The following is a 27,705-nucleotide window of genomic DNA, read 5'->3' as shown; positions in this document are numbered from 1 at the left end:
TTGTAGGACTAGCAACTTGTTTTCTTAGATGAGCCTGTAGAAGTTTAATGATACTAGTTTTGCCTCTCAGCATCATTATTAGATCAACAACAAATTTATTTTCGACACAGTTGTAGGACAGATCAGTGTAAATAAGTAGTCCCGTGTGCTATTTACCCCTTCTGAATGGCTGGCGAGGTATTGCACCCCTTTCTCCCAAACTGGATTCAGAGCCCTGGAAGTATATATGTGGAAGATAATTGTGCTATTCCGTTTTTATATGTTCAGCTTTTGTGATATGCTTTTTTTTTCTTTTCTCATTTGTTTTCTTCCTGATATTGGTGCCTGGTTGGCAGGTCTCAAAACATCCAGGAAACAGACTTCAGTTTAACAGCCTTCCACATCACAGACACATATCTTACTCTTGACTTGATAACTTCATTTTTTAGGCTAGGAAACTCAGTTCCCTTCTAATGCATTTCACATAGGTCATTGTATAGCCATCAGCCAATATCAGTTTATAGTCAACTAACTACATGAGCCAGTGACCATACTCTACTATCAGTCCCCTGAACCATCCAATCCAATGTACATTTTGCAATACAGGGACAAGTATGAAACTCCATTAAATTATGAAATACAAAGCTTTATAAACCTAATAACTACCATTGATTTGACAGCTTACTCCACATTCATGGTATCTTTCCTGGGTTGTAGAACTACTGCATATCACATATCTCACTCCACAGCTTGCAGCTGCGGCTACTGTAATTTCTCCAGGGTACATACATTCTGCTCTTTTATGTGCCTGCTTCCCCCTCACCCAACTCTGGAGTTGTCCACAATTTTGCTCATGTTGAATTGACCCTAAAACAAAAACAGATAGACAAACAAACAAAAAATTTAAAAAAGGCATCCATGGAAGATGTAGAAATTAGTTTTCAATTTCTTAGATTAATTGGTCACCAAAAAAAAAATCTATGGAAGTCCTATATATCCTAGAATGAGCTAGAGCTCCTGCCCAGCATACTGTGTCTGTATAGACAGAAGCTGCTCTATAGACAATTACATCCTATAATACAAGATTTTTTTACTTTATTTAGAAATTACTGTATCAAATGTATAATGGTTATATGAAGTACAGGTTGAACCTGTGTAGTCTGGCACCCTTGGGACCTGACCACTGCTGAACGAGAGAATTTGCTGGACTACAGGAGGTCAGTATTATCCAGCAGCAATACTAACATTTCCACTGCTTACTGAGCTCTTAGAAGACATTTAGGGGCAAATTACAGCTAAATAACAGCACAGAACACTGAGAGCCAGGACTGGTGTCTGTAGAAAAACTTTATGGGTTCACAAGAGACTTGGCCACACCAGAATGAGTGGTTGTCTGGCTAACTGAAATCATGCCAGATTATAGGTGTTGCCAGATCAGAGTGTACCGAATTAGAGAGGTTCAACCTGTAACAACAAAACTAAAATGTCAGATTTTGTTGGACTTGGGGATTGACTGCTACATACCGCATTTTGTGATATATTTTGCTGTCTGGTAGGGTCATTGAAATCAGAAATAAGTCATCCTGTTCATCTATGTGCAACCTAAGTAATAGTCTAAGAGATTTGTGGCATGACTATCAATCAGCATTGTAACTACAGCATTATTTGAAAGAATACAAGCCTTTGGGCTTGGAAGGACTTTGTTGTCATGTTGTGCAGCTCCCTGAGGGCTATGATAACTCACCTAAAATGCTCACTCCTTTTGTCATGCCCTGTGACAATCTGTCTATTTTAAAGTATTATCTTTTACATAAAAAAGATGCTCAATTACTTTTAAAACTATTGAGGTGTCATGTATAAAATCACGAATACCTAACAGAAGCATGTGTTAACCTTAGCTTTAATGTATTTTGGATACAGAACAGTTATTATAACCATTACAAATAATTTCCATGCTGTGTGCATACCTTTGGCTTTGCCTCTTCTGTTAACACCATAAAAGAAGAGAAAAGTAACCAGGCAAGTTAACCAAGGAGTTATAATATGATGAAATTGGTTCACAACAAGAAAAAGTGGTGATCACTGTGGAATTTACAGTATGCAAAAGGCTTGTTATTCTCCCCGCTCCCCCCTAGCGTTTGGCTAGGATTTCTTCCAGGTTATTATAGTTGGTATAATAAATGGTCAAACGCAGGCTTTTGGGTACCAAGCATTTTATGTTACCAGCAGGTATTTTACTGAAACCCACATAGAGTTGGGCAATTTCAGTATTTCATTTCCACTCTGTTTCAGTTCCCTAGTTCATACCACAGTCTCAGTGTATTCAGCAGGTTGTATGGCAGCAGATGAAACAGATGTTTAGACCATACTGGAAAGGAGCGGCATGCTGCATTAGGACCTGGATATTCCTCTTGACATCTGGATGCTGCTCGGTCACAAAGCCAGCCTTAGGCTCGGAGGCTGTAGGAGCCTTGTGGCAGCGAGCATAGGGTCTTAGCTGCTCTTTAAGCGATTAGTGCACTGAAGCAGCAATAATGCTGAATTATCGCTTGGTTGCTTTCTTCCAAAGAATCTTGGGACAAAAGGATAGTCAAGGAGGAGTATTTACAGTAGAATCATGTTCATAGAGACAAGATTAATTACCATGTGATTTAAAAAAAAGCTTTCTTTCAAATAATGTAATATTGAAATAGCCATGGATACTTTTGCAAACTGTATACACAGGAGAAAACAAATGTTTTTCAGAAAAAACTTTCTCATTTAAAATCATTAAGCCAAAAAAAAACCCAAAAAACCCAATTTCAACTATTTTCCAATTTCATATTATAGTCAAGTTGTGTGAAACAGGAAACTAAATATGACCAATGGCATGAAATAATGTTCATGCCTACTAGCGACAAAAATGTAAACTTCTAATAGCGACAGGGAAGAGTATTATGTATGGAAGCTTTCTCACTTACATGTTGATTCTTTAAACTTCCTGTAAACTTCCTGCTGCAGCACTTTCCTTTATGATGCTTATGCACAAGAGGTTTGGTGTTTTTCATTGACATAGGTATTTAATATTCTGTGAAAATAGCATTTATGTGCTCTTTCTTCTCCTTATATCATTTTTTTTTGTTAAGACTATTTACAGTAGGACTCACGAACAGAGAAAAACTTTCTGTAGCATATCAGGTAATATAGTGAAGAATAATTTGGTGCTCCAATTTAACCTCTAGTATTATAAGGGGGTCATAGTTATTTAACACTGGCTAAAGGCCTGACCTGAGGGGTAAAGAAAAGTGGTCGAGCTGCATTTTCAGAGCCAGGTTGTAATCTGTTGGGAGAGTGAAAAAATAAATTAGAAAGTACCATTTACTGAAATTCTTTCTAACTAAGCTGTATTTCAATGGGCCATTTAATGCTCAGATGGACAAAGGTATTACTTTAGTCATTGAAATGTATCAAACCCTTTCTCGGAGGCCCATTTTAAAAACTCTACAGGAAAAGTAGCTTAGCATCATATTCTCCGCAGAGCAACATTCAGTCTGGAAAAAAAAAATGAGTGAAATGAGGTGAGACACAGCCGCAAGTCAGGGAGGTTTTCTTTGCCTCACCCTCCCCGTCAGTGGCTTCACAAGGGAATTACTCCTCCGAGTCTAGCAGCTCCATATTCAGAGCAGAAAGGCTTTTTTTCCTAGCTGTTATTTTGTTCTGCGGTCAGCTTTTGGCCTGCCCTTTGTTCTTTCCTGACATGGCAGAAATGTAGTTTTTTCTCTGGGGACCTAAGGGGCAGTGCCTACATATTACAAGGTTAGATCTTTGACTCAGTCACATCAGAAGAAAAGGGAAATCTGATTTAAATATCACAGACTTGGGCACTTGTGACTTGAATAGTTATTCTCTTTCGGTAGAATCAGCATTAGTTATACTCTCAAGTGGTAGCAGAGAACTAATTGTGCTGTTTCAAATTCAGCTGTTTTAAATTTTAAGTGTACATTTAAATTCATATTTTGCAGGAAGTAAACCCTTGTATTGCAGTTTTGATGCTGTTTTGTTAAATATATCACTAAGTCTTATAAGGTGATGGGGTGACATACTCTGGAAATTTATTGAGATGCAGTAAAGCTAATAAAGCAACTGTTTTTCTTCCCTAAGGGAAAACAAATACAGTATTAAGGAGGCCACCGGCAGGTGCCTAATTGTTTTGATCATATTAGCCACTGGCAGCTACTGATAGTTTATACGAGTGTTGAGCATGCTTTCTTGACTTTGCTCTCAGTTTTACTGTAAACTGGTTGTGAAGAGGCAGTTTCGGCGAGATGGTATTTAACTGTCGTAATTTAATCAGTCCAGAGTCATTTGTTAAGGAGAATAAGTCCCAGAAATGATGCTCAAGTGAGAGCTCTCTGTACTTACAATTTGTCAGTTTTTATTGCAATTTTTTTTTTTTTGGTCCTCTGTACTTAAAAATGTCAGTCTGTATTGGAAATGAAATTGATCTGATGAAGTGGGTCTGTACCACGAAAGCTCATCACTGAATGAATCATTTTGATAGTTTTTTAAGTGCTGCATTTCTGCTGCTTTATTTTGTTGTACTACAGACTAACACAGCTACCTCTCTGTTACTTTTCAGCACAGTTAAGCTAAGTGGAGGGTAGTTTTACAAGCATTCCTTCAAAGCAGGAAGAGGTCAAAAGAATGAGCTGTATAGTAGTATAAAACGCAACAAAATGGAAATTATCTTAAGAGCACCTTAGTGCACACATACCTGGAGGCAAATTAGCTGTCAGTTACACGCTATGAATTGCATGTGAATTCAGTGGAGTTACTCCAAATATTCACCAGTATAATCAGAGTGGACTTTGGTACCTGCTCTGCCGCACCATAGTGATGAACTCAGAGACAGACAAGTCTATTGTGTCTCCAGTGCTTTTTTTTTTTTTTTCATAAAAAGGAGGAGCTGGTACTCAGCTGGATCTCTGCCTCCTGTCCCCCTAGCCTATGCCATGGCTGGGGCTGCCGAGATGCCGGTAATCAGTACTGGCAAGAACCAGCACAAAAAAGCACTGTCTGTCTCACTCTGTTATATTCCATCGCAGCAGCTGTAGCTTTTGGATGGAAGTGTATTTGCTGCAACTGCCTTAATTTAAATACAAGCAATGTTAATACCATTTAAAGAAAAATTAGTCAAATGCTAATTTAATCTTTAGTTTACATTTCCCATTACACTAAACTTTAAAATTGATGTGCTGTAGCTGGCATTATTAATTAAGACTTTTTCAGTGAAAATACAGACTTTGACAAATAAAACCATATATGTGTATTGCATTGATACAAAATATATTAATCACTGTATTCAAGAATAAATCAAAGACAAGGAATTATATGTTTTCTTCAGAATGCCTGGCAATGTGATAATCTAGTCCACTAATATTTGCATCAGGCCCCTTTATATTATTATTCTCTGAACAAGTAGCAGTAGCCTGTGTCTTCCAAAAGCTGAGGCAAGAAATAAAAAAAATACCATAAACAATAGCTATGGTGCGGCTAATTGTTAACGGTTTGTAATTGCATCCCTTTCTGGAATAATAACATTTTCTCCAGTAGAAGTCAGGATCTTTGTCTCTGACTTATTTAACAGATCTTCTTAAACATATGTCCAGCAGACTTTCGGACTTTATTAGCAGACAAGAGACCCAACAGAGTTCGAGCCTGCTGGATCCTTCTTCATCTTCACAGCTGTGGATTAACTCAGACTTTCCAGAAGAGGACAACCATATGGGATAATTGGTGTCACTGGATAACTTAAAAAAAAAAAATAAGAAACAAATGTCGTCCCAACACAATTCAGTGTCTTTACAGTCACAATTACCACTCTGTTTAAGAAATAAGAAAGGCAGCCTTACACTAAAAAAGGAAAGTCTATTCATATCTGTGTGGGAACCTAAGCAGTCTCTTGTTTCCAATGACGATGGCTCCACAGTTGCACCAGGTCTGCGACAAGAATGCTCCTTTTGTGTGCTGATAATGTGGAAGTGATAAAATTTCCTATACTAGACTTATGTGTTTACATCATGAGATGTGTTATTTGACAAAATGCTTTGTTCTCTGCATATTTTCCATGCGGAGTTCCATGCTGAGTTGTTTTGCTGGAAAGCTTTGATTAGCTCGAATTAGTTGCTGAAGTAAAATAGACACTTTTGTTTTATGAGTCCTCTTGCTGAGCTGTAAATTATACTAAAATATATAAGGAGTGACAGAAAGAAGTGCTGATTTGAACCTTTGACCTATGATAGGCATAAAAACATAAGATAACTCCTTCAAAGGACTACAAAGAGACATAAATATTCCATGGTCCACTTGAAGTCAGGTCCTTTTAACAAAGTAAAGCTGTTATTTACATCAAGGAACATTTACTCTGGAGAATTAGAACAATAGAAATTATAATATCTAAAGTATTTATACTTTTGTTTAATATAGGTTGTCCACAGCAGGGATGTGGAAGCTATAAGAATATTTGTTGTTCAGAGTAGGAAAGAACGTTTAGTTAGTGCAAATCAAATGACTATGTTCTCCTAAGAAGCCATATATTGAATAACTTTGAGAGCCATAGAAAAGAGTTCCTATGCTGTACATTGAGTAGCAGTCATAAAGATTAAAAAACACCCAACACCAGTGGTAGCCATAGGAAAAAAAAGGCACATAAATATGAATAACTAGTATGCATTAATCTCTTATTCTAATAGATGGCAGTTTTTCCAAGTGAGACTTCAGTAAACTGTTGTGTTCAGAGAAGAAGCATAAATAGAAACATGGGGGCAAAAGCAGTCTTCAGACTCTAACCACGAACATGAAATGTATCATTTGTGCTCTCACAAAGGCAGTTAGTTGTTTGCAAATGGCAGTCTGCAATAAATTTGCAAGCACATTAGCCAGCAAACACATTAATAATCAGCGCAACAGCCTTTGTTATGATGACATTAGTCACAATAATTCATTGACTGTCAGCTTGTGTTTCACCTAAATGCCTTTTTTTCAAAGGTGTTGGCACAGGATTGTAAGAAGTAGTATAGTAGTGAGATATACACCTCCGTCATGCCAACGCTTTGTTTGTACAGTATTAGATCTGTAAAATCAGAATGGTCCAGTCCCTCAGGCCCACTGATATTAAAAAGGGTAGATAGGGTTAACTCCCCACAAAACAGCAAATCAAACAAAATCAAGGAAATATATTTTAAAAGGAAGCATATGTTTGTAATAATGAAACTGATATGCCACAGACAAATTAAACCTTTGAAGTATGCTCTTGCCTATTGTTTTAAGATGTATAATTTAAAAACCTTTTCCTAATTGCAACTCCATCTTTTTATATATGTGCTGTAATCAGCGCCACTTCAATTATATGCCTAATTAAAGTTAAATACTCACTGGTTTCTTTATATAAAAGCATATAAGTTAAAGTCCATACTTATTGACACTTTATATTTTAAAGTTGTATTTCAATGAAGCCACAGCCAAATTTTTAGGTTTTGGTGGGATTTTCGTAGCTAAATATTATAAATAACAAGCTAATGAATTGAAATGTTTTCTAAGAGTACAAATAGTGTTGGCTACATTCTGTTCTCACTTTCACCTGGACAACTATATTTAATTCATAAGCTTGTTATATAAACACACACATTTATAGTATCTACAGTTCTAATAGGTAACATCTGTGCAAATGGACTATAAAATGAAATAAAATGTACTTTTAAAATAAAACATATTTCTCTCTTTTTAGATGTTCTCTCTCTCTCTCTCTAACAGACACACACACACACACACACCTTTGCTTTTTCCAGTGCTGTGATTTTTTTAAACACTTGTTCATGCGCCTTTCCTCCTCCTCTTCACATTTCCAGATGCAGAGCTGTGAAAGATATTTTGCTAGGAATGACATCTAATTCCTTGTCTGGCTCAATGGGCAGCAGCATATCCCAAATGGATTAATTGCTGCATGTCTTCGCTACCCGCCAGATTGATGGGCAACAATCAATCCAGTGAGGGTCGATTTATCATGCCTGGTAGAGACAGGATAAATTGATCACTGAGTGCTCTCCTGTTGACTCTGATACTCCACCAGAATGAGAAGCATAAGTGGCATCAATAGGAGAGCATTGGTGGTAGACTTACTATAGAGAAGATACCACTGTAATTTGATCTAAGTATATTGATGTCAGCTACATTATTCACATAGCTGAAGTTGTGTAAGTTAGATCGATGGCCCACTGTAGCATAGACTTGACCTTGGAGTTTGCATATGGTTATCCACTGAGGAGTTTTGTGGGCTGGCTTGCCTCTGGATGCCTTTTACCTTTAACACACCTTGGCCTCTAACGACACTATTTTAGTTTATGTAAGGGAGAAAAGCAATGCAAATTTCTAGACAAAGACAGCTTGCTAAAAAATTCCAAACAAATAAAATAACCTTTGCTTACATAGTTAACCTCATTCCCATTTCTTATTAATTATCGTCAGTGCTTTTTTGGTGGCAGTACATACTGGTACTGAGTATTGGCACCTCCACCAAAATAAATTAGTATTTCTCCCAGCTAGGGTTCCCATGGCTGGGGCTGCTGGCAAGGCTCCATACCCCAGCTAGTTCCAGCCATGGGGATGTGGGGTTCCCTCCACCCCCTGGCTTGGGTTTCAGCAGCTGGGGCTGCTGGCTGAGCTCCGCGCCCCAGCCAACTCCCTGCTTCGGGGATCCCAGCAAGGTGGGGAGTGGGGGCAGGGAGTTGGCTGAGTACTGGCTTCTCTTTTTTGATGAAAAAAGTGCTGATTGCAGTATTACAGTAGCAGTGCACATACCCAGCATAAGAGACTTTCCTGTCCCAAAGACCCTAGCAATCTAAATTAAAAAAAAAGAGACAAAGAACAAAGGAAGCATTATCTCTGTTTTAGAGAATATCTCTATTTTACTGAGGGACCTTTTTCATTTGTCGGATGTAGAATCCTAAGTGCCCAAGACACTTCTGAGAATAGGAGTTAGACTTCTAATCACTTAGATGCTTTTGAGACATTTACCTAAGTGAGTTGCCTAAGGTCACGTAGGAAATCAGTGGTTGAACAGGGAAATGGAACCCATATGTTTTGAGACAGAATCTAATGATTTAAGCTTGAGGCCATTTTTTCTTCAATAGAAAGAATGCTCTCTGGAGTGGGGATGCTGTCTTCCATTGTGTCTGTACAGCACCTGGCACATTTGGGAAAACAATGGAATTGTAAATAATAACAGAAGAACGAGCCCACCAGATTTGTTGATTTATTGCTGAACAGTGTGCTGACGTATTGAAGAAGCTGGTGTTTTAGATAGGCTTTGTAAAAGCAGTCTTTGGGGAGAAAGAGTTATGTTTTGAATATATATTATGCATCCTAGAGGAAATTTCTTGCATTATAGCTCTGCAACACTACTAGCTTAATGCACCAGATAAGAAAAATCAACCCTATCCAGTGCCTTAATGCCTTAATCTATTTTAAAGAAAAAAAACACTTTTCAAAAGTGCTGAGCACACGTCCACTTCAAAAGAAGCAGCTACATGTCCAGCACTTTGGGAAATTGGGCTCACCTATATTTACGTGTCTAAGCACAGATTTTAGGAACCTAATTTTAGGTACCCATTATTGCATGTCTTGACTTTGGTCTGAATCTGGGCTATTAACTGTCTGATATAAGCTGGGTCTTGAGTACTTAATGAATTTGAACCTCCCACTACAGCAGGTAATCAAGAATCTTATTTTGTAAACCAGACGTTTTGAAACTATTATGTTATGGAAGTAATAGTGGTTGAAACGAGGGTATTTTTCAATGTTTAAGCTGGTCTTATAACATTCTCACTCTGGCTGTGTAAGAAACTATCATTTTATGTACTAATGTAATAAAAGATGCAGTAATATTTAGAGCTGCTTTAAATTTATAAGAAACAGGACTGAAAAGAATTGTTGTGACTCAATAGTTACTGTGGTGGTTGGCTAATATATCTTAAAACTCATGATTTAGGGGTTAGTTTATAAATTTTTATACTCAGTCAATAGCTAGCAAGTTAGCATTTCAGTCGAAAGATTTCTGTAGCAACTTTCACTCTAGAACATTAAAATGTAACAGCCTCCATTCACGTTTCCTTCACATTATTTTCTTGAAGTTGCCTATAAACTGTTCATTGCCAGCTCAGTTTGTATACACTCCTTGATTGCCATTTAGAGCCATCTTTTCAAAGGTGAATGTAACAGTTGTGTTTGCAAACACATCTGTTTGTACCAACCGATCGATTATTTCCACATTAGAATTGCCTAACCCTTCAGATGGTCAGGTACCTATGTGTAGTTACCCAACTTTTCTGACCAAATGACAGTTTTTCAGGCACCACCTTGGATATTTGTGGTTGTGAGAACTACAACTATTTCTGGAAAAGCTTGGTGTTGCAGGTGTCCAACCAAACCAAAAGGTTCATATATATGTCGTTTTATTTTTGTTATGTTTAGGACAAGTTTATAACACTGTCAGACAAAACAATTCCAGACATATGACTTAGACCATAAAACTCTCAGTGCAGAATTACAGTATAAAGGCAGCTTTATTAAACTTTAACATTAGTGTATTTCCACTCAAGCAACTTCTCAGTCACATAGTGGCTCACAATCCTTGTTACTATTGTTGCTCATCTTTGAAGACTTGGGGGTAGTTCAATAACCAAACCCCATTGAGGAGCAGCTACAAATTATGATTTAGTCCTCTTCTTGCTAGAAAATCAGCTCACTTCTGTATACTGCTGAGACTTGAGATATTAGGCCAAGATGTAGGCCAGGACTTCTGCCTTGCCCTTGTGCTATAACAAATGCATCTTTATCAATAGTAACAGAGAGATCTATATACTATCAAAACAAAAAAGCAGTCCAGTAGCACTTTAAAGACTAACAAAATAATTTATTAGATGATGAGCTTTCGTGGGACACACTGAAGAAGTGGGTCTGTCCCATGAAAGCTCATCATCTAATAAATTATTTTGTTAGTCTTTAAAGTGCTACTGGATGGCTTTTTTATTTTTATCAATGATTGTTCATTGAGCTGCAAACGGAAAGTGCTTCCATACCTGTTGCCTTCACCCACTTCTCACCCTTGCTCAAAAGGAGGGCAACCCCTACCCAAATCTTTGGTATTAAAGCCAGTGGGCATCTAGAGGAAAGTTCCTCCTCAGACCTTAAAATTGCAATATTCAGTGTAGAACTTCGAGGCTACTGTAAGTGGAATCTGGATGGGAAATATTTTGGATCTGAAGCTGTCTATACTACCATTGTAGTTGTGCATGCTCTTGTGGCTAATTCACAATATGGACAGCACTGTTATTCTATGCTATGTATGTACTTGAAAGAAAAAAGTGGAAGTCAGCTTGTCCCTGAAGATCTATTTTTGTTTGTTTTGTCATAAGTTCCAGTATACAGTATCTAATTTATCTTCAGCTGAACATGTACAGGCTTCAAGAAGTTTGAATATTTGCCTTTCTACTATCAAATAGCAATGTAACCTATCAAAGTAACAAAGAACCACCTTAAGAACATGTTAGTTTATATGCCATTTCCAAGGGGAGATGGTAAGATCCCAGTACTAGAGCAGAACATATATTACTACAGGTTCAACCTCTCTCATCCACCACACTTGGGACCTGACCAGTGCTGGACGAGAAAATTTGCCCAACTATGGGAGGCCAATATTGTCTAGCACATTACCAACACTTTCACTGCTTACTGGGCTCTTAGAAGACATTTAGGGGTAAGTTACAGCTAAATAAAAATCACAACACTGGGAGCCAGGACTGGTGGCTGTAAGCAAACTTTATGCAACCATGTGAAACCTGGCCACACCCATGATAAGTGGGCATCCAGCTAACTAAAATCATGCCGGATTATGGATGTTGCCAGACATGAGAGTTACAGATTAGAGAGTTTCAACCTGTATATACAATACTTCATTTTTATTACTCAATGCAGAATAGAAAAATGGGAAATTAGAATGCTAGTAGAGGAAAAAAATACAGTACTTCAACCTTAATATTTAAATGTATCTAATTTCGGAATGCTCATCTCTTGTCCAAGTGGAAACTATGCCTCACATTTTGAAGGGGTGAGATGTAGTGGAGGCTTATTTGAAACAAACAAACCAAAAAGTCAGATTTTCATTAAACGCCCAGAGTTCTGACTCTGACATTTCCGCATGCATTTGTCTAGCCACTGAGTCATGGCACGCATAATATGGTGTAACTTTCATTTCTTTAGAGGCTAGTTATATTAGAAAAATTGTTCCAAAGAAAGCAACAATTATGACATAAGCACATCTGGCTCTTGCAAATTATTCTTTATTAAGCTTCATTTAATTACATGTGCTGAAAGGTCTGCTTTTGATTACTGTAATTTTTTTTATTTGTCCATCTGAATGATAGTAACGTTGGAAATTACATACAATCCACCTGTTTTTTTCACTAATAAAGCAAAGTTTATACAGATTTATGTGTGAAAGAGGGATTAGGATCCTCCCCTGTTTATGGTAGAAGGATTATTGCTACTGCTAATTCAAGGTGAGGGATTAAAGTTGGTCATTAGGAGGAAATTAAACCTGTTTGATTATGGTTCAGTAAACACTTTCTAATGCTAGGAATATTTGATGTTAATATGCATCTTCAGTTAAACTTCTGAAAAGTAGAGGAAGTTATACGTAAATTCTATGATAATATTTAAGGATGTTATTTGTGTTCTCATCTTATGAGCAGGGATTATCACTGCTACTTTTCATTGCTGTTAGTGGGAGTTAGAATGCATCACTGCCTACTGTACTATTGAATACTATCAAGAGAAAACATGCCAGTGCTTTTCAGTGGCACACTAATCCCAACTTCAGTTTCCAATACAGTTTCTGTTGTTGAGGGAGAGTTGCTGGGCAGCTCTGTAAAATCTTAAGTGTTTCATATTCTTCATGGGGATTGGTACCTTTTTTAATATTGTCATAATTGTTTAATAGCCTGGGCACAGTATTTATCTATGTGTCCCTTACCATGCTAATTGTTGACAGTGGATTAGTAACTAATATATTATGTAACAAACCAGCAGTCATGTAACACTTTAAAGACTAACAAAATATTTTATTAGGTGATGAGCTGTCACGGGGCAGACCCACTTCTTCAGATCTGGAGTCTGCCCCATGAAAGCTTATCACTTAATAAATTATTTTGTTAGTCTTTAAAGTGCTACATGACTGCTGGCTTGCTTTGTTAGAATACAGACTAATATGGCTACCTCTCTGATAATATATTATGTGTTTGTCTAATAAAAATAGCTACTTGCCCTGGGTGAGAATTTTGCAAATGTATTTATTTTTTAAAGTCTCAAGCAGGAAAACCTCAAACAGGTGCTGAAAATGTAATGATTTCATCAAGAGGAGTGGGATCAAGAGCCGGCAATAAAATTGTACAAATTTATCGCATCTCTCTCTTTGGACAGTAGCAAGCAATATTCTATACTTATTTCTTGTCTTGCAGCAACTGTATGCAGCTCAGCTGGCCAGCATGCAGGTTTCTCCTGGAGCCAAGATGCCGTCTGCACCCCAGGCACTGAACACAACAGGGGCACTGTCACCGACTGGGCTGAAAAATGAAAAGCGAGGGACCAGCCCTATCACTCAAGTGAAGGTATTTTTGGATGGAGGCAGAAATTTGTGTTTGAAAGAGACACTTCAGTTAGTGGCACTACACTGTCCACATATTTATTTTAACAGTAAGAAGTCCAACCATAGAAAACTTCATTCCCAAATGCAATACTCTTCCTTTGCGTATGCTGTCAGCATGGAGAATGGAAGAGCAGGTGTTTTCTCCTTGGAAACAGAATATCAGGCATTCTGCTTCATCTCTATATCCAGCACTGAAAATTCATTCCTAAAATTCACTATCTTCAGAAATTCCGTTTTTAATTTTATAATATGCATAAGTAGCATTTGTTGTGTTACATGATTTCAGATAAAGCACAGAATGGAGTCTGTGCCTCAGAAAACTAGTGGTAGCTTACATCGTGAGGGCCAGAGGGACTGTATCCCTTCTAATTTTTTCACAAATCCCAGGCTGCACCTTTTACACAACTTTTGGGAAAAAACCCCAAAAACCTCACATAAAAATAAAATGTAAGTCAGGGCTCTAGGGACAAACTGTGTCACTGCAGATTGATTTGCCTCTTGTTGATTTCACACAGCTGCTGATGCTGAAGCTGCTCCTTGTCAGTTTTGCACCATTGCTGAATGCTTGTGCCTGCTTAGTCTCACTTGGTGTGAGGCAGCTACAACGTGGCACTTGGCAGCAGCTTGAAATGAACATGATGCACCCCCTCCAACTTTGTGCTGCAGCTGGTACCTGTGGGTGGTACCAAGTTCCTTTATTGCTGTGTTTTCCTGTGGTAGTATTGGATTTCACGATGCCAAACAAGTTGGGAAACAAATTGCTTCAAACTACAAAACTTAGTTTGTGGGCAAATGTTTGGACATGCTATTGATTTGAACAGCTAGTATGAAAAATATAAAGCATTAAATTGAGCTAAGGAAAACACACACTGGTTTTACACACACACACAAGCACACACACACGCACATTCTTTGAGAAGAACAACAAAAAAAGCCAACAGACCCACAATCAGCTCTGAATTCGTGGTGGGACGATTCTACTCATTTGGGGTGAGAATTTTGTTTTGACAGGTGAGTAAAAATCATTGGTTTTATTATTATCAATCATCATGGTAATAAAGTGTGGACTAGTAAATATTTCTGCTGGGGCTGATATATATTTCCACTATACTGTTGTGCTATGTTAATAAATAAAAACTATTACATTATGGACAGATCCAGCATCTGTGTAGCTAAGCATTCACTTTACTTTATTGTGGATACATATTAACCTAATATTTTACCTCTCACAATCCAGTGCTGTGCTTTAAAGCTGTTAATGAGATTTACCACATAAGTTACGTTTCTAGAGGTCGATGCAGAAGCAGCCAAAGGTAGAGGCAAAATGTTTGAGCAAAGTTGCTGTAGTATAGTGATACCAAACACCCGTGGTTTGGGAGATTGAGTGTATGCTACTGAGTACATTAATATGAAAAAGTAATTTTATAAGTGAATGAGCCAAATGGATCTACACCAAACCAAACCATTACTGGATGAGCAAAATTTTCCCTTGTTAAATTTAAACACATATCTGCTTGAACTAAAGCCAGTACCAGTCCAGCTTCATTGGCCAGCTGAGTTCTATTACTCAACTGACTACATGCAAATTCTTGGGGGTTTCCCTACATAATTCTATTTGAATGGACTTCAGTGTATGTTAATAAAAATCTTTTAATGCATATTTTAAGCACACTATTGTATAGAAAATATTAGAAATCAATTACACTTTTTTCTCTTAGAGAAGTCTGACAGTTATCGTAAAATAAATTTAATTAATACTTAATTTAAAACACTCTAATGAACTAATACTAGAGTGCTCTTTTTGAGAATTCTGTTATTGAAACAATGTACTGCAATTTTAATTGCCATGCAGTTCTTAGTAAGCCATACTTTCCTTTTCTGTGTTTGGACTTATGGTAGTTCAACATACATTCACTGATATTTAATAGAACTAATAGAGTTATTTTATAGGAGTCAAAGTTTTCAAAGAATAATGTTAGGATTTTCACACCAATGTCCAGAAAGCTTTTCCTACCTTACAGCAACATTATGTCAATGATGAGGTTGAATATGGAGGCACAAACAAAAGGTTCTGATGATGTTCAAAGGCGATTTTCATTTGTCTTTTTTATAAGTCACAAAGTTTTTGAACACAGAGCATGCTAGCATAGGCTTCTCTGTGCATAGAGTTATAATCCTTTGGCTTGAAAGCAGCTTAACCCAGAATGAGCCTGGTCTTCATGAAATCGTGTTGAAGTCACTTGGGCTCTGCAGCTTATTGTCTCATGACCATAAAGCATGTGAATGTACTGAGGCTCTTTCTTACTCTGCAGTTGGATCTGGCCAGGCAAACCAGGCATTCCTGCAGAGCTCCATTGGCTTCAACTGGGATTTCTACATGTACATATGTCTGCATGCATTGCAAAGACAGGGACTGTATTAGCAATTAGCAAATAATACAGGGAGAAATATCCTGCAATTTTACTGAAATCATGTTAACTTCAGAGGTGTGAAGGAATTATAAATAATCAACTATTTGTTGCGGGGGGCAAGTGAAATTAGTTATATATTATTAGTATGTTTTGTGGAATCACTACTTGATACTAAGACGAATGGGGAAAATGAGATAAATCAGTATAGTACTGTATTCTGTCATGTATTTCTAAAGTCCATAGTATTCAGTTCTGTCTTCTAAAATACAGATTATACAGGCTGAACCTCTCTAGTTTAGCACCCTCAGGACCTAACCAGTGCCGAGCCAGAGAATTTGCCAAGCCACAGGAGGTCAATATTGTCTAGCACATTACCAAAACTTCTGCTGATTAATGGACTCTTAGAAGATATTTAGGGGTAAATTACAGCTAAATAACAGCACAGAACACTGAGAGACAGCACTGGTGATTGTAAACAAACTTGGTGGAATCATGGGAAACTTGGCCATGCCATGATAAGTGGCTGTCCAGCTAACTAAAATCATGCCAGATGGCAGATATTGCCAGATGAGAGAGTGCTGGATTAGAGAGGTTCAACCTATGTATTTATTGTTTACTCCCAAATCCAGCATATTTTTTCTTTGTGTGTATTTTAAATGAGAGACCTCTTTATTTGGCATCTTCATTTTAATTACAGAAAATCAGTATTTTTTTTTAAACCATTTTGACTTGCTATATGCTGAACAGGTTAAGCAAAGGGGACATCCCCTAGAATGGGGAGAGGAAGGCCTTGTAAATGGTGGGTCTCGATCAAAGAAATGAGTTATTTAAATTCTCCCTATTCCCAAAGTTAGACATTTGTAAAAATTGGACACTGACAGAAAATGTATGTCAGAGAGTGTGAATGTCTTCCATATTTAACTGACTACATCAAAATTGCACAGTTTCCCCATCTTCATGTTGTTTACGTACTACAAATTAAAGATACAGATACAATAGTGTTTGAAGATGGTAAAAATTGTTCCAAAAGCATCACCTGATCACTACGTTGTGTTTCATGTACTGAAATACAGTATTTAATTCCATATAATGTATGACACGAATGACATGACAGTAGAATAATAAAACATATTTAATGAAACTGTAGAAAATATATATTTTAGCTCTGCATAGATGATTTGATAACAGGAAGAGACATAGATTAACATCCCGTGCAGTGTTTGCAACAAAAAAATGTGAAAGGACTACAACAGTGGTACTGTTACAGGTGTGTGGGACACAAATGTAAAAGAGGTCTCTAACTATTTCCCTTGATGAGTTGTGTTTGTTTAGTTTCTAATAAATGAAAAATAAACTGCATGGCTTACTTATAGGTCCAGGAACTTTTCAAATTGAACCATCACAAAAGCACTCCTGAGCTGCGGGAAATTTTAAATAATTCTTTGTAAATGCCCTAGGTTAGTTTAGATCTCTGAAAACACATTAGGAAATTAAGCTATAATGTGAGCTAATTCAAATTTCAATTTGGCAAAAAGAATGATCCAGCCACACAGTTAATGTAAATAGAAGCATAACGCAGATAAATTAATGAGGTCTCCTTTCCTTGAATCTTCAAGACGGCAGATAATTAGCTTCTTTTGTTATTATTGCAGGAGAACGTGGCATTGTCTCGGAGGTGTAAAATGACTGTGTCTTACCAAGTGATAATGTGTTTCATTTGTCTTTTTCTAATAATTATTTACTTTAAACTTTTGCAGGATGAAGCAGCGCAGCCACTGAATCTCTCAGCTCGACCCAAAACAGCTGAACCTGTAAAATCCCCAACATCGCCAACGCAGAGCCTCTTCCCAGCTAGTAAAACCAGTCCTGTGAATGTGCCAAATAAAAGTGGCATCCCGAGCCCAATTGGTGCAACATTGGGAAGAGGATCCTCTTTAGGTAAACCCACAGGTGGAAGGCAAAAAACTGGTGATTTCAAAAAGGGAAATCTGTTCTCAGCAGGTGCAGTTTCTCAGTGAGAGTCTCACCTGGAGGAGGATGCGTACTTTTAAAAGGAGGGACACAGAGAAGCTACAGTCTCTGGTTAAAACAAGGGAAAAAATTGCAAGAAAATTTGTTGAATCAATCGTCTTGTTAAGGATTTTGATGCCATTCAGCAGTCATATGTAATAAATCTCTTCAGGGATACTGCATAGAAGCATACCGTTCAAGAAGGACATGTAATTGTAGTAGTTTTGTGTGAATAATGAAGCTTTCCCCCAACCTTCCAAAATTAATTGTGTATACAAATACCAGACTCACTTTTCAAATTTGGCCTTTGGATTAGGCAACAAATGAGCATATGAATGAATACAAGAGCCAGTTTGTGTGGCATACTTGGATTTAAACATGTGCTGGACCATATATGAGCTCCATCCAATGGGATTACGCAAGTGTTTTAAATTAAGCATGATCTTAAAGTGCTTTGCTGGATTAGGGCCAGAGCACTCAGCATTCTGAAGGATCAGACCCATGTAAACTGCAGATGTTCAGGCAAGTAGATAGCTTGACTTTGTTTTCCTTTCTAGCCTGAATATGCCTGATAGTTTTACTCAGAATAGTGTTCCTAAGGAAATATAATTTGATATCGCCTAAATTTTCATCAACTCATGAACCAGTGGTGTCCTAAATATGCAGTAACATTGAACCAAGGTCTTATTTTTAATATGTGATTTTTTATGGTAGAAAGGCAGGAGCATTTCTGTTCAAAAAGTTCAAATTTCTCTATTATTCATGGCTCACAATTGTCTGTATTGTTTTATACAGATTTTGTATATTCACATGTTTTCAGAGTGTGAATTTTTGGCCCATATATGAGATTCACAAATGAAAAATTTGTTTTGGGCTGAAGTAGTTTATAAAGATCAGGTGCCTTACAATTTAGTTATTGCCAACAAGTCAAATACTGAATTCTCAGAATCCAACTGTGGATTGAATATTTATGATAAACTGATTGTTTGCAATCCATAGCTAAGATATGCACGTAGTAAAAAATAAAGACATATGTAAAAGTTATGATTCCTTCCAGACACCTTCACAGTCTCAGGGGAAATGTTTCATGTAATACAGGTTGAACCTCTCCAATCCAAGCACTATATTCGGGGTGGCAACATCTGTAGTCCAGCATGAGTTTAGTTAGCTGGATGTCTGCTTATCATGGGTGTGGCCAAATTTCCTGTGGTCCCATAAAGTTTGTTTACAGCCACCAGTCCTGTCTCTCAGTGTTCTGTGCTGTTGTTTAGCTGTAATTTACCTCTAAATGTTTTCTAAGGGCTCAGTACAAAGTGAAAGTGTTGACAATAATATTATAGAATATTGACCTCCCGTGGTTTGGCAAATTCTCCGGTTTGGCAGGGGTCAAGACCTGAGAGTGATAGACTAGAGAGTTTGATCCTGTATAGTGTCTGCTGTTTGTTAGCTGTCATTTGGTCTTTCTGTAATGTTATTTATAACTTACCCTATTACTGTTGTATCTAACACTTCAGAGCGGTGGATTGGTTCGAAACCAGACTATGAATGGCATTTTTTAAGACAGGCAGAGAACAAAAGTGGCCGAGGATGCGGATATTTTCTATTAAGATTAAAACTACAAAAACTTTGTTTGCTTTTTTTGCCCAGTTTAAAAGTAGGAGAGGTGCTGAGATGAAACCAGAATAAATGTTCATAATCTCACAGCAGATTTAGGAGCCCCATCCCATTTTCAGAATCACTTGAGGCCAGATTTTTAAAGCCAGTGCAACTAGAGCTTAGGTCTACAGACTCAGGCTTGTGGGGCTTGTGCTACAATGTTAAATATACAGCTGAGTAGACATTCCATCTTGGGCTAGAGCTTTAGGTTTGAAACATACCCTGTTCCCTGGGCTCGAAACCCCAAACTCCAGTTTGAGCCAAAACATCTACTTGACGACTTTTAGTATCTTAGTGCGAGTCCTTCAAGCCCACGTCTATAGACCTGGGCGCTGGGACTAGTTACAGGTTGGATTGTTTTTGTGCATAGACATACCCCAAGTGATTTAGGAGCTTTTGAAAAATGTATTCATGGTGAACATAGTCCTATTGTGGCATTGTTTTAAGGAGAAACACCTTAGTTATGCCAAAAACAATATGGTGTAATCACTGAAACTTCATGTAGGCTACAATATTAAATATAAATTGTTCCTTACTCAAGGTGAAGACTGAAATGCTAACTTTTTAATTTTCCTTTTTAATCAACGTGATTGTCTTTATTTAAGCAAAACTCTCATTGAAGTCAATGGAATTGACGTCAGTAAGAGTTTTCTTCTGAGGAAGATTTCCAAAGCTGTGTCATTATATATTTTATAATATATACATTTTGTTTAGTTAAATTCACAACTTAAAGCATTAAAATAAAGGACTATTGTTGCTTGTCATTCAGGATTCCTAAAAGTTCCTAGCTGTAATATGTGAGTATAATATGTATACATTATACAGTATATCTCTGTATATAATCTCTGTACATTCACTTAGAACAACAGGTAGACCAAGTTAAAGCTTCACCACAGTCTCCTGAAACTACCAGTCACTGAATAATTGCAGCTTTTTGGTATAAAATTAGAAAGCCTTATCCACAGTACTAATTTTTACCTACAATAAAATACATTTCAAAGAGAAAGACAGTTTGTTTAATGTGTGAAGACTTATTTTTAAAAATCTCTTCTACATTTAATAGGCAGAAAAGAAATATTTTTCTCTCAGTTATGTACAACTTTGAACTCACGTTAAGGTGATAGCTTGCCTGCTACCACACAAAAACTGCTATAAAAAGTTTCTGGTTTCAAAGTACAGTGCAGGGAGTGACAGTATAAGAATGCTTGTATGGGAATAGCCAAACCAGTGAGCTTTCTGTTTGCTTTTACTCTTACTACTTCAGAGATGTCTCATCTGTGCCTAGATCCAGCAAAGTATTAAGCACCATCTTAACATTAAAATATAAGTTGTCTTGTTGAGTTCAGTGGACTAAGTAGTCACATTTGTAGTGGAACAAACAGCTCCACTTCTTTATATGTAAGCATAGTGTGGTAATTGAGCCTTCTGCTGCACTTGTTTTCAGGGGTCAGCAGATTAAGTCTAAAAGATTTCCAGAGTTCATCTCCAACCAACACTATTTAAGGGTCTGCAAATGAAAAAAATCTTGAAACCCATTGGTCTAAAGAGAGGATCATCATTACAACTGCTATTACAGAGGTGCCCCTTTGACAGGCTGCAACCTGATTGCATAGCTGAGAATCTAATCTGAAAGGTAGTTTTAATGAGGTATGTTTTGTATTTCTAGATATCCTTTCCAGTCTTAATGCACCTGCCCTATTTGGGGACCAGGACACAGTCATGAAAGCCATACAGGAGGCTCGAAAGATGCGAGAGCAGATCCAGAGAGAGCAGCAGCAGCCTCATGGTGTTGATGTAAAACTGCCCTCAATGAATAACATGGGTCTAAACAACTGCAGGAATGAAAAGGTATGCACAAATATTACTGACATGGAAGCACAGGCACCATTTCCTGTGCATATTCATACTCTGACATCAAAGTATCAGTCTGAATCTGCATATAATGAATTGGCTACAGGTTGTACCTCTGTGATCCAGCACTCTCAGGACCTGAGTGGACCCCGAATGAGGGGATTTGCCAGACCAGGGGAGGTCAGGCCTTCAGGCTCTCCTGGAGAGGGTGTCAGCGTGCTGGATGGGCTCCTCCTCTGGCCATTACCAGGCTGCCTGTGGGGGAGACTCCACTCCTGCTGGGGATCTCTGCCACTTGGCTGCTAGCCAGGGCCCCCATGGAACATTCCTCCCCCCGAGCCTGGTTCCCAGCCGCAGAGTTGCCAACAGGGCTCCATGCGCTAGCTGGGCTCCCTGCCCCAGCTCTGGGCCCCAGCTGGGCTGCCCAACTGGGCTCCCCAGCCCAGCTCTCTGGTGTAGTTTGTGAGCTCCCACAACTGCCCCAACTCCCTCTGCCACCGTCAGGCTCTACACGGGCCTTCATGACCCGGGACGGGCTCCCCACAGTGGGGCTTCCCTACCACGTCTAACTTCCTACCACAGGGCTGCTCATACAGCTCCCCAGAGCAGGCTGCCAGGGGACTACCTGCCATGAGTGGGGCTCTGCTCCAGCCCTGAGCATCTGAATCTTTCTAGTCTGGGAGCTCTGTGGTTCAGCATCATTGGTGGTCCTGCTGGACCAGGGATGTTGCCGGGTGAGAGAGTTTCAACCTGTAGTTAGAATACCAAATTGACTGTTTGGAATTAAGAATGTGAGTGGCCAGTAGTCTGAGTGGCGTGTTGACAATGTTACTGTTGGTGAACTCAAAATGGAGAGGGTTTTAGTGTGTTGGTGTAATTAAATATTCTGATGGTATAACATGTATACAGACCCACTTATAGTTGACAAGTAGAAAACAAGAGGATGCAGTACAAATGGACAGAGAAAGCAACAGCATTGCATTGCATTGAGTGTGACAAGTATTCATTTAGGTATGTTAGCAATGAGGCTACCCAAGATGTGCAGAAGGGCCAGGAGGGGAACCTCTGTCTTGTTTGCTTTTGGAAGTGTACAAAAGAAGAGATATCAAGAATTTAGGAAGTCTGCAGGAAAGCAACCCAACTTTATGGACTTGCCAAGGTCTCAGAGATCTGCTGTAGGAGCAGGTCCTTCTTATATAGCTGAACTGGTGAGCCACTGAATCGTATAATTATCTGAGCTGTACGGCAGTCATTTGGATGAAGAATGCTTTCTCAGTGGTCTTCCCAAGAGTGTTTTATGCAAGAATACATCATACAAGCTACTTCCCCACAAAAGTAATTGACAAAAAATCAGTTTTAAGCCAGAATATTAGCTGTAAATTTAATTTAACAACAAATGCAAGAATATTGTAAAAAAGCACTGTGGCATAAACAGAAACAGTTACAGCTCAAGTACTAGTATACATGAAATTAACACATTAATGCGTTTAAAAAGCAGTCCATGGTTTAGATTTTGAAATTTCTTTGCTGGAGAACTAAAAAAAATAAACAAGTTTTAATGCTTGTAGTTCATATATGGAAAAAAAAGACCTGGAAATTCTCAAAAAATTCATACAATATTTTAAGGGTCAGTATAATATATTTGGGGAGTTATACTATACAGTTCTCATATATCAGAGAAATTTAGTCCCTTTTTAAATATAAATCTCAACACAATGGTTACTATATGTAAATCCTCCATGATATTTTGCTTGTATGATGATCATATTTAAACACAGAAATGATCCATCAGTAAGCCAGGGTGCAGAAATGGAATGAAACATAGTAAACAGCACTGTTGAAGACAAGATGTCTTTTGATCTACATTTTATATTTTAATAAGATCTCTACATTACTCAAAACAGCAAGGGAAAAGATCAGTGCCTCTTAAAGGGATTTCTTTAACCTTTTCCCCCATAGGGTTAACAATGGCTTGCAAAATAAATTCAGAGCCAATAAATGTTTATTTCTACTAGGTTTGTTTTAAACTACAGCATTTAAAACTCATTTAATACAGATTAGTGCTATGAAAGAACATCTATAACAGGGAAATTAAATAACTGGTCCAGCAGTCCTTATTCAGACAAAATTCTAATTAAAGTCAATGGAAATCCTAATTGAGAAAAACCATAGGATTGGACACCAAGTTAAAGAAAAATCACACTGGCTATGATAAATCTTAGTTTTATTTTTATCAAAGCATATTTTACAAATGAATTCCATATGTGTCATTGGATCTGTATTTGAAAATATTTAAAATGCAAAAAAAAGTGTAAAGAGGTCCTTAAAATTTGTGCCAATTTGTTAAAATGAGTGTACATAAAAAAGCACCTACTTGCTTTACAAAGTCTGGTCCTTGGGTGAATTTAGAAATTTATCAGCTTCTTGTTTTGACTTAAATATTTTTTTATTTCCCCTTACCTCTCCTAGTGGATCCAATAAAACTTTGGGACAATGAGCTGGGATATCTTCCTTAATGTGTGTTATCAGCAACATTGTTAACTAATTTTAAATCATGTTAGAAAAATAATCTCTACACTGAGCAGAGCAGGTATGTAAGTCACTGAATAAGTACAATCCACAATGCCAGTTTTAAACAGAAACTTTTTCAAAGTTAAGGCTCTGACAACAAAATTACAGTAAGGAGATTTATCATGAAGACTCACTGTCATTCTGTTATTCTGCTGTTTTTATTTATTATAGCATAAGCCACAGAGTGAAGAAATAAGCAAGACAGGGATGGGGACTTCACTGGGATATTACTACCACACCTCTAACGTTGCTAGTCCTGCAGTGGTGTACCACAATCAAGGTGGTACCGATATTTAAATATAATGGGATAAAAATTGGACTTTTAAAATTATGGTATCTCTCCACCTTTTGCCCCACAAAATAATGAAACAAATTGCATTTTTAAGAGTAGTAAATCTTATGAAAGAAGTGTTCATACTTGGTATAAAATGTAATATATATTTTAAAAGCATACTTTTTTCCAAATAACTTTATAGAATGGTATGTTTTAACTCTCTGGAAGTTTACAGGCAAACTCTTTTCACTATTTCTCTTCATGTGATAATTTCCTTTTACTTAGTCTTTACTTTAGAAATGATTGTATTCTTGTGACACAGAATACAGATTTTTCATGATTCCAGCAGAACCAGAGAAATCATAGCTACCCTCTTGGATTTGCTTCTTCTAAAATGATCAGTTCCATATGTCCATCTTAGAGAGCCAAATTTTCCAAAATAGTCTTTAGATAATTAGGCTTTGCTCATGCAAACAAGTAACAAGAGTCTAACCCTAGAAAAAGATAACAAGCTAATTTGCAGCCTAGACTGAAAAAAGTGATTGAGTTGAGGTCAGTTACTGGTCCTTGAGTTCACATAACTGGTAACAGTTTATTGTGCAGATGATACTGGTTACCATGTTATACACACAGCTTCAAAGCCTGGGTTGATGCCTTTTTGAAAAACTCATTTTAAGGCTCGAAATGCTTTATATTACTTATAAAAATTAGAGCTGTTGATTAATTGCAGTTACCTCCTCTGATTAAAACCTCATTCAATGGTAGCATACCAATTGAAATATATTAAATATTTAGATGTTTTTCTATATTTTCATATGTATTGTATTCTGTTTTAATTGAAATCAAACTGTATATTATTTCTATTACAGATATATGCACTATAATATGATAAGGTGTTTTCAGTTTGCCTTATACAAGTACTATTGTGCGATTTCTTCGTTCGGAAAGTGCAACTTACAAATACAGACTTTTTTGGTCACATAACTTCACTCAAAAACAAAACAGTGTAAAACTTAAGCACCTTCAAGTCCACTCAGGCGTATTTGTCATTTAGCCAATCAGCAAGATAAACAAGCTTGTTTACATTTACAGGAGATAAAGTTGTCTCTTCTTATCTATGTCATGAGAAAGTGAGAGCAAGAAATTTGCATGGTACTTTTTTAGCTGGCATCGCAAGCTATTTATGTGCCAGATACACTAAACATTTGTATGCCTTTTCATGCTTCAACCACCATTGCAGAGGACATGCGTCCATGCTGATGACACTCATTAAAAAAAAATAAAGCTTTAATTACATGTGTGACTGAACTCCTTGGGAGAGAATTGTGTGTCTCCTGTTTTGTTTTACGGACATTCTATCATTTATTTCGTGTCATAGCAGTCTCGGGTTATGACCCAGCAAATGTTGTTGATTTGAACAAAACTTTCACTGCAGATTTCACAAAACACAGGAAGATACCAATATGATATTTCTAAAGCTAGCTACTGCATTCACTCCAAGGTTTATAAGAAGCTGAGTGCCTTCCTGAAGATGAGTGGGACATGGAGTGGTGCATGCTTTCAGAAGGTTTAAAAAAGCAACATCCTGCTGGGGAAAACACAAAACTCAAACAACCAAAAATGAAAATCTGTCTTTTGTTGGCATCTAACTAAACACTGATTTGTATTAATATCAAGCAGGATATTTCATCAGCATGGGTGCATGTCCTCTGGAATGGTGTTTGAAGCAGGAAGGGACATATGAATCTTTAACACATCTTGCAACGCTGGCTACAACAGTGCCATGAGAGCTCCTGTTCTCACTTTCGGGTGACGTAAACAAAAAGTGGACAGCATTATCTCCTACAAAAGTAAACAAACTTGTTTGTCTGAGCAACTGAACAAACAAGAAGTGGGACTGGAGGGACCTATAGGCTCTGACATTTTACATTGTTTTATTTTTAATGCAGTTATATTTGTACATAATTCTACATTTGTACATCTGATTGTCATGATAAAGATTTTGTACTATAATACTTGTATTAAGTGAATTAAAAAATCACTTAAGTGTTTTAAGTGCAAATACTTCTAAGCAAAATAGAGAGCATTGTACGTTTTTATTCTGTATTGTAATTGAATTCAATATATTTGAAAATGTAGAAAACATCCAAAATATTTAAATAAATGCTATTTTCTTATTGTTTAACAGTGCAATTAATCACAATTTCAGATTTTTAATCATACAATTAATCATAATTAATTTTAATAGTTTGACAGTCCTAATAAACATATGTTTGAAAATTGCCCCACTCCCATTAAAAAAATCAGATAGCTTTAAAGTGCTGACAGGGGCTTAGTCATCAATAAGAGCAAAACAAATTGTAGACAATGAGCTGGAATGATGCATTTTTATGATTCTGTAGAGAGTTGTGGGTCAGCTACAATTCTAAATTGACACCATTCTATGTGCATATAGAGCTGTAGAGTTTAAGATGTTGTTTAGTTATTAGCAAAGCCAAATATCTTTACCTTACCTGAGGCTGTTCAAGTGTAGGCCAACATCATGAAAGGAAGAGAGAACAGCATTAGTGCTTTTATGGAACAAGTGGAATGGGAAGTGCCTCAGTTCAGGGAACCACTGGGGAAGCAGAGTCCAGAACAATCCAGAAATGTCCTTACAAAGCACTTTTTGTGTGGCTGGCTAACAGCAGAAGTGATACAGAATGCTGGCTCTGTTTAGGGGGAATAGCTCTTTTTCTAGGCAAGTCACAGCCATCTTTAAAAGAAATATGTCAAATAAGATACTCTAACAAAATGTGCATTGTTGGAATTAATCCTCTTTAGTTTACTATTTAAACACAGAATGAATGACTAAATATTTAGTGGCTCGAAATGACAATATTCTAAACTACCCCAAAAGATTCTGTATTGTATATTTTATTTATATCTAAAAGGTTTGGCCAGTATGCAGGCAGAAGCCTGAGTTATTTGTACTGGATAGGGATATATGGGTTCAGGTCACAGAATATACCTGCTAGCTTCTACATTGTCACAAGCCTCTTGACATAAACTTATGAAATGACCTCATCAATCTTTTAGAGGAACCAAAGTATTGCATAATATCTTTGTGCTATATGTCCTTTCCCCACCATTTTGTAGATTTTTGGTTATAAGCATAGATGCAATTGAGAGGCAGAATGAGGCCCCATAAATGTATGACACAATTTGCTCACTAC

The 27,705-nt window shown here is 37.3% G+C and overlaps 1 protein-coding gene across 10 annotated transcripts in view; it reads left to right on the top strand.

The window, feature by feature from the left end:
• Nucleotides 1–27,705, top strand: part of SOX6 (SRY-box transcription factor 6) — a 515,133-nt gene that overhangs the window by 416,137 nt on the left and 71,291 nt on the right. For all 10 annotated transcript variants that reach the window (XM_074997727.1, XM_074997726.1, XM_074997718.1 and 7 more), the window contains 3 exons: nt 13,530–13,679; nt 17,886–18,066; nt 21,461–21,642. In XM_074997727.1, the coding sequence (XP_074853828.1) occupies nt 13,530–13,679; nt 17,886–18,066; nt 21,461–21,642 (513 nt within the window). The remainder of the gene's footprint in view (nt 1–13,529; nt 13,680–17,885; nt 18,067–21,460; nt 21,643–27,705) is intronic.

Source organism: Carettochelys insculpta, chromosome 6 (assembly GCF_033958435.1).
Source record: "Carettochelys insculpta isolate YL-2023 chromosome 6, ASM3395843v1, whole genome shotgun sequence".
In the NCBI taxonomy this organism is placed as follows: Eukaryota; Metazoa; Chordata; order Testudines; family Carettochelyidae; genus Carettochelys; species Carettochelys insculpta.
This window is presented reverse-complemented; position numbering and strand designations above follow the sequence as displayed.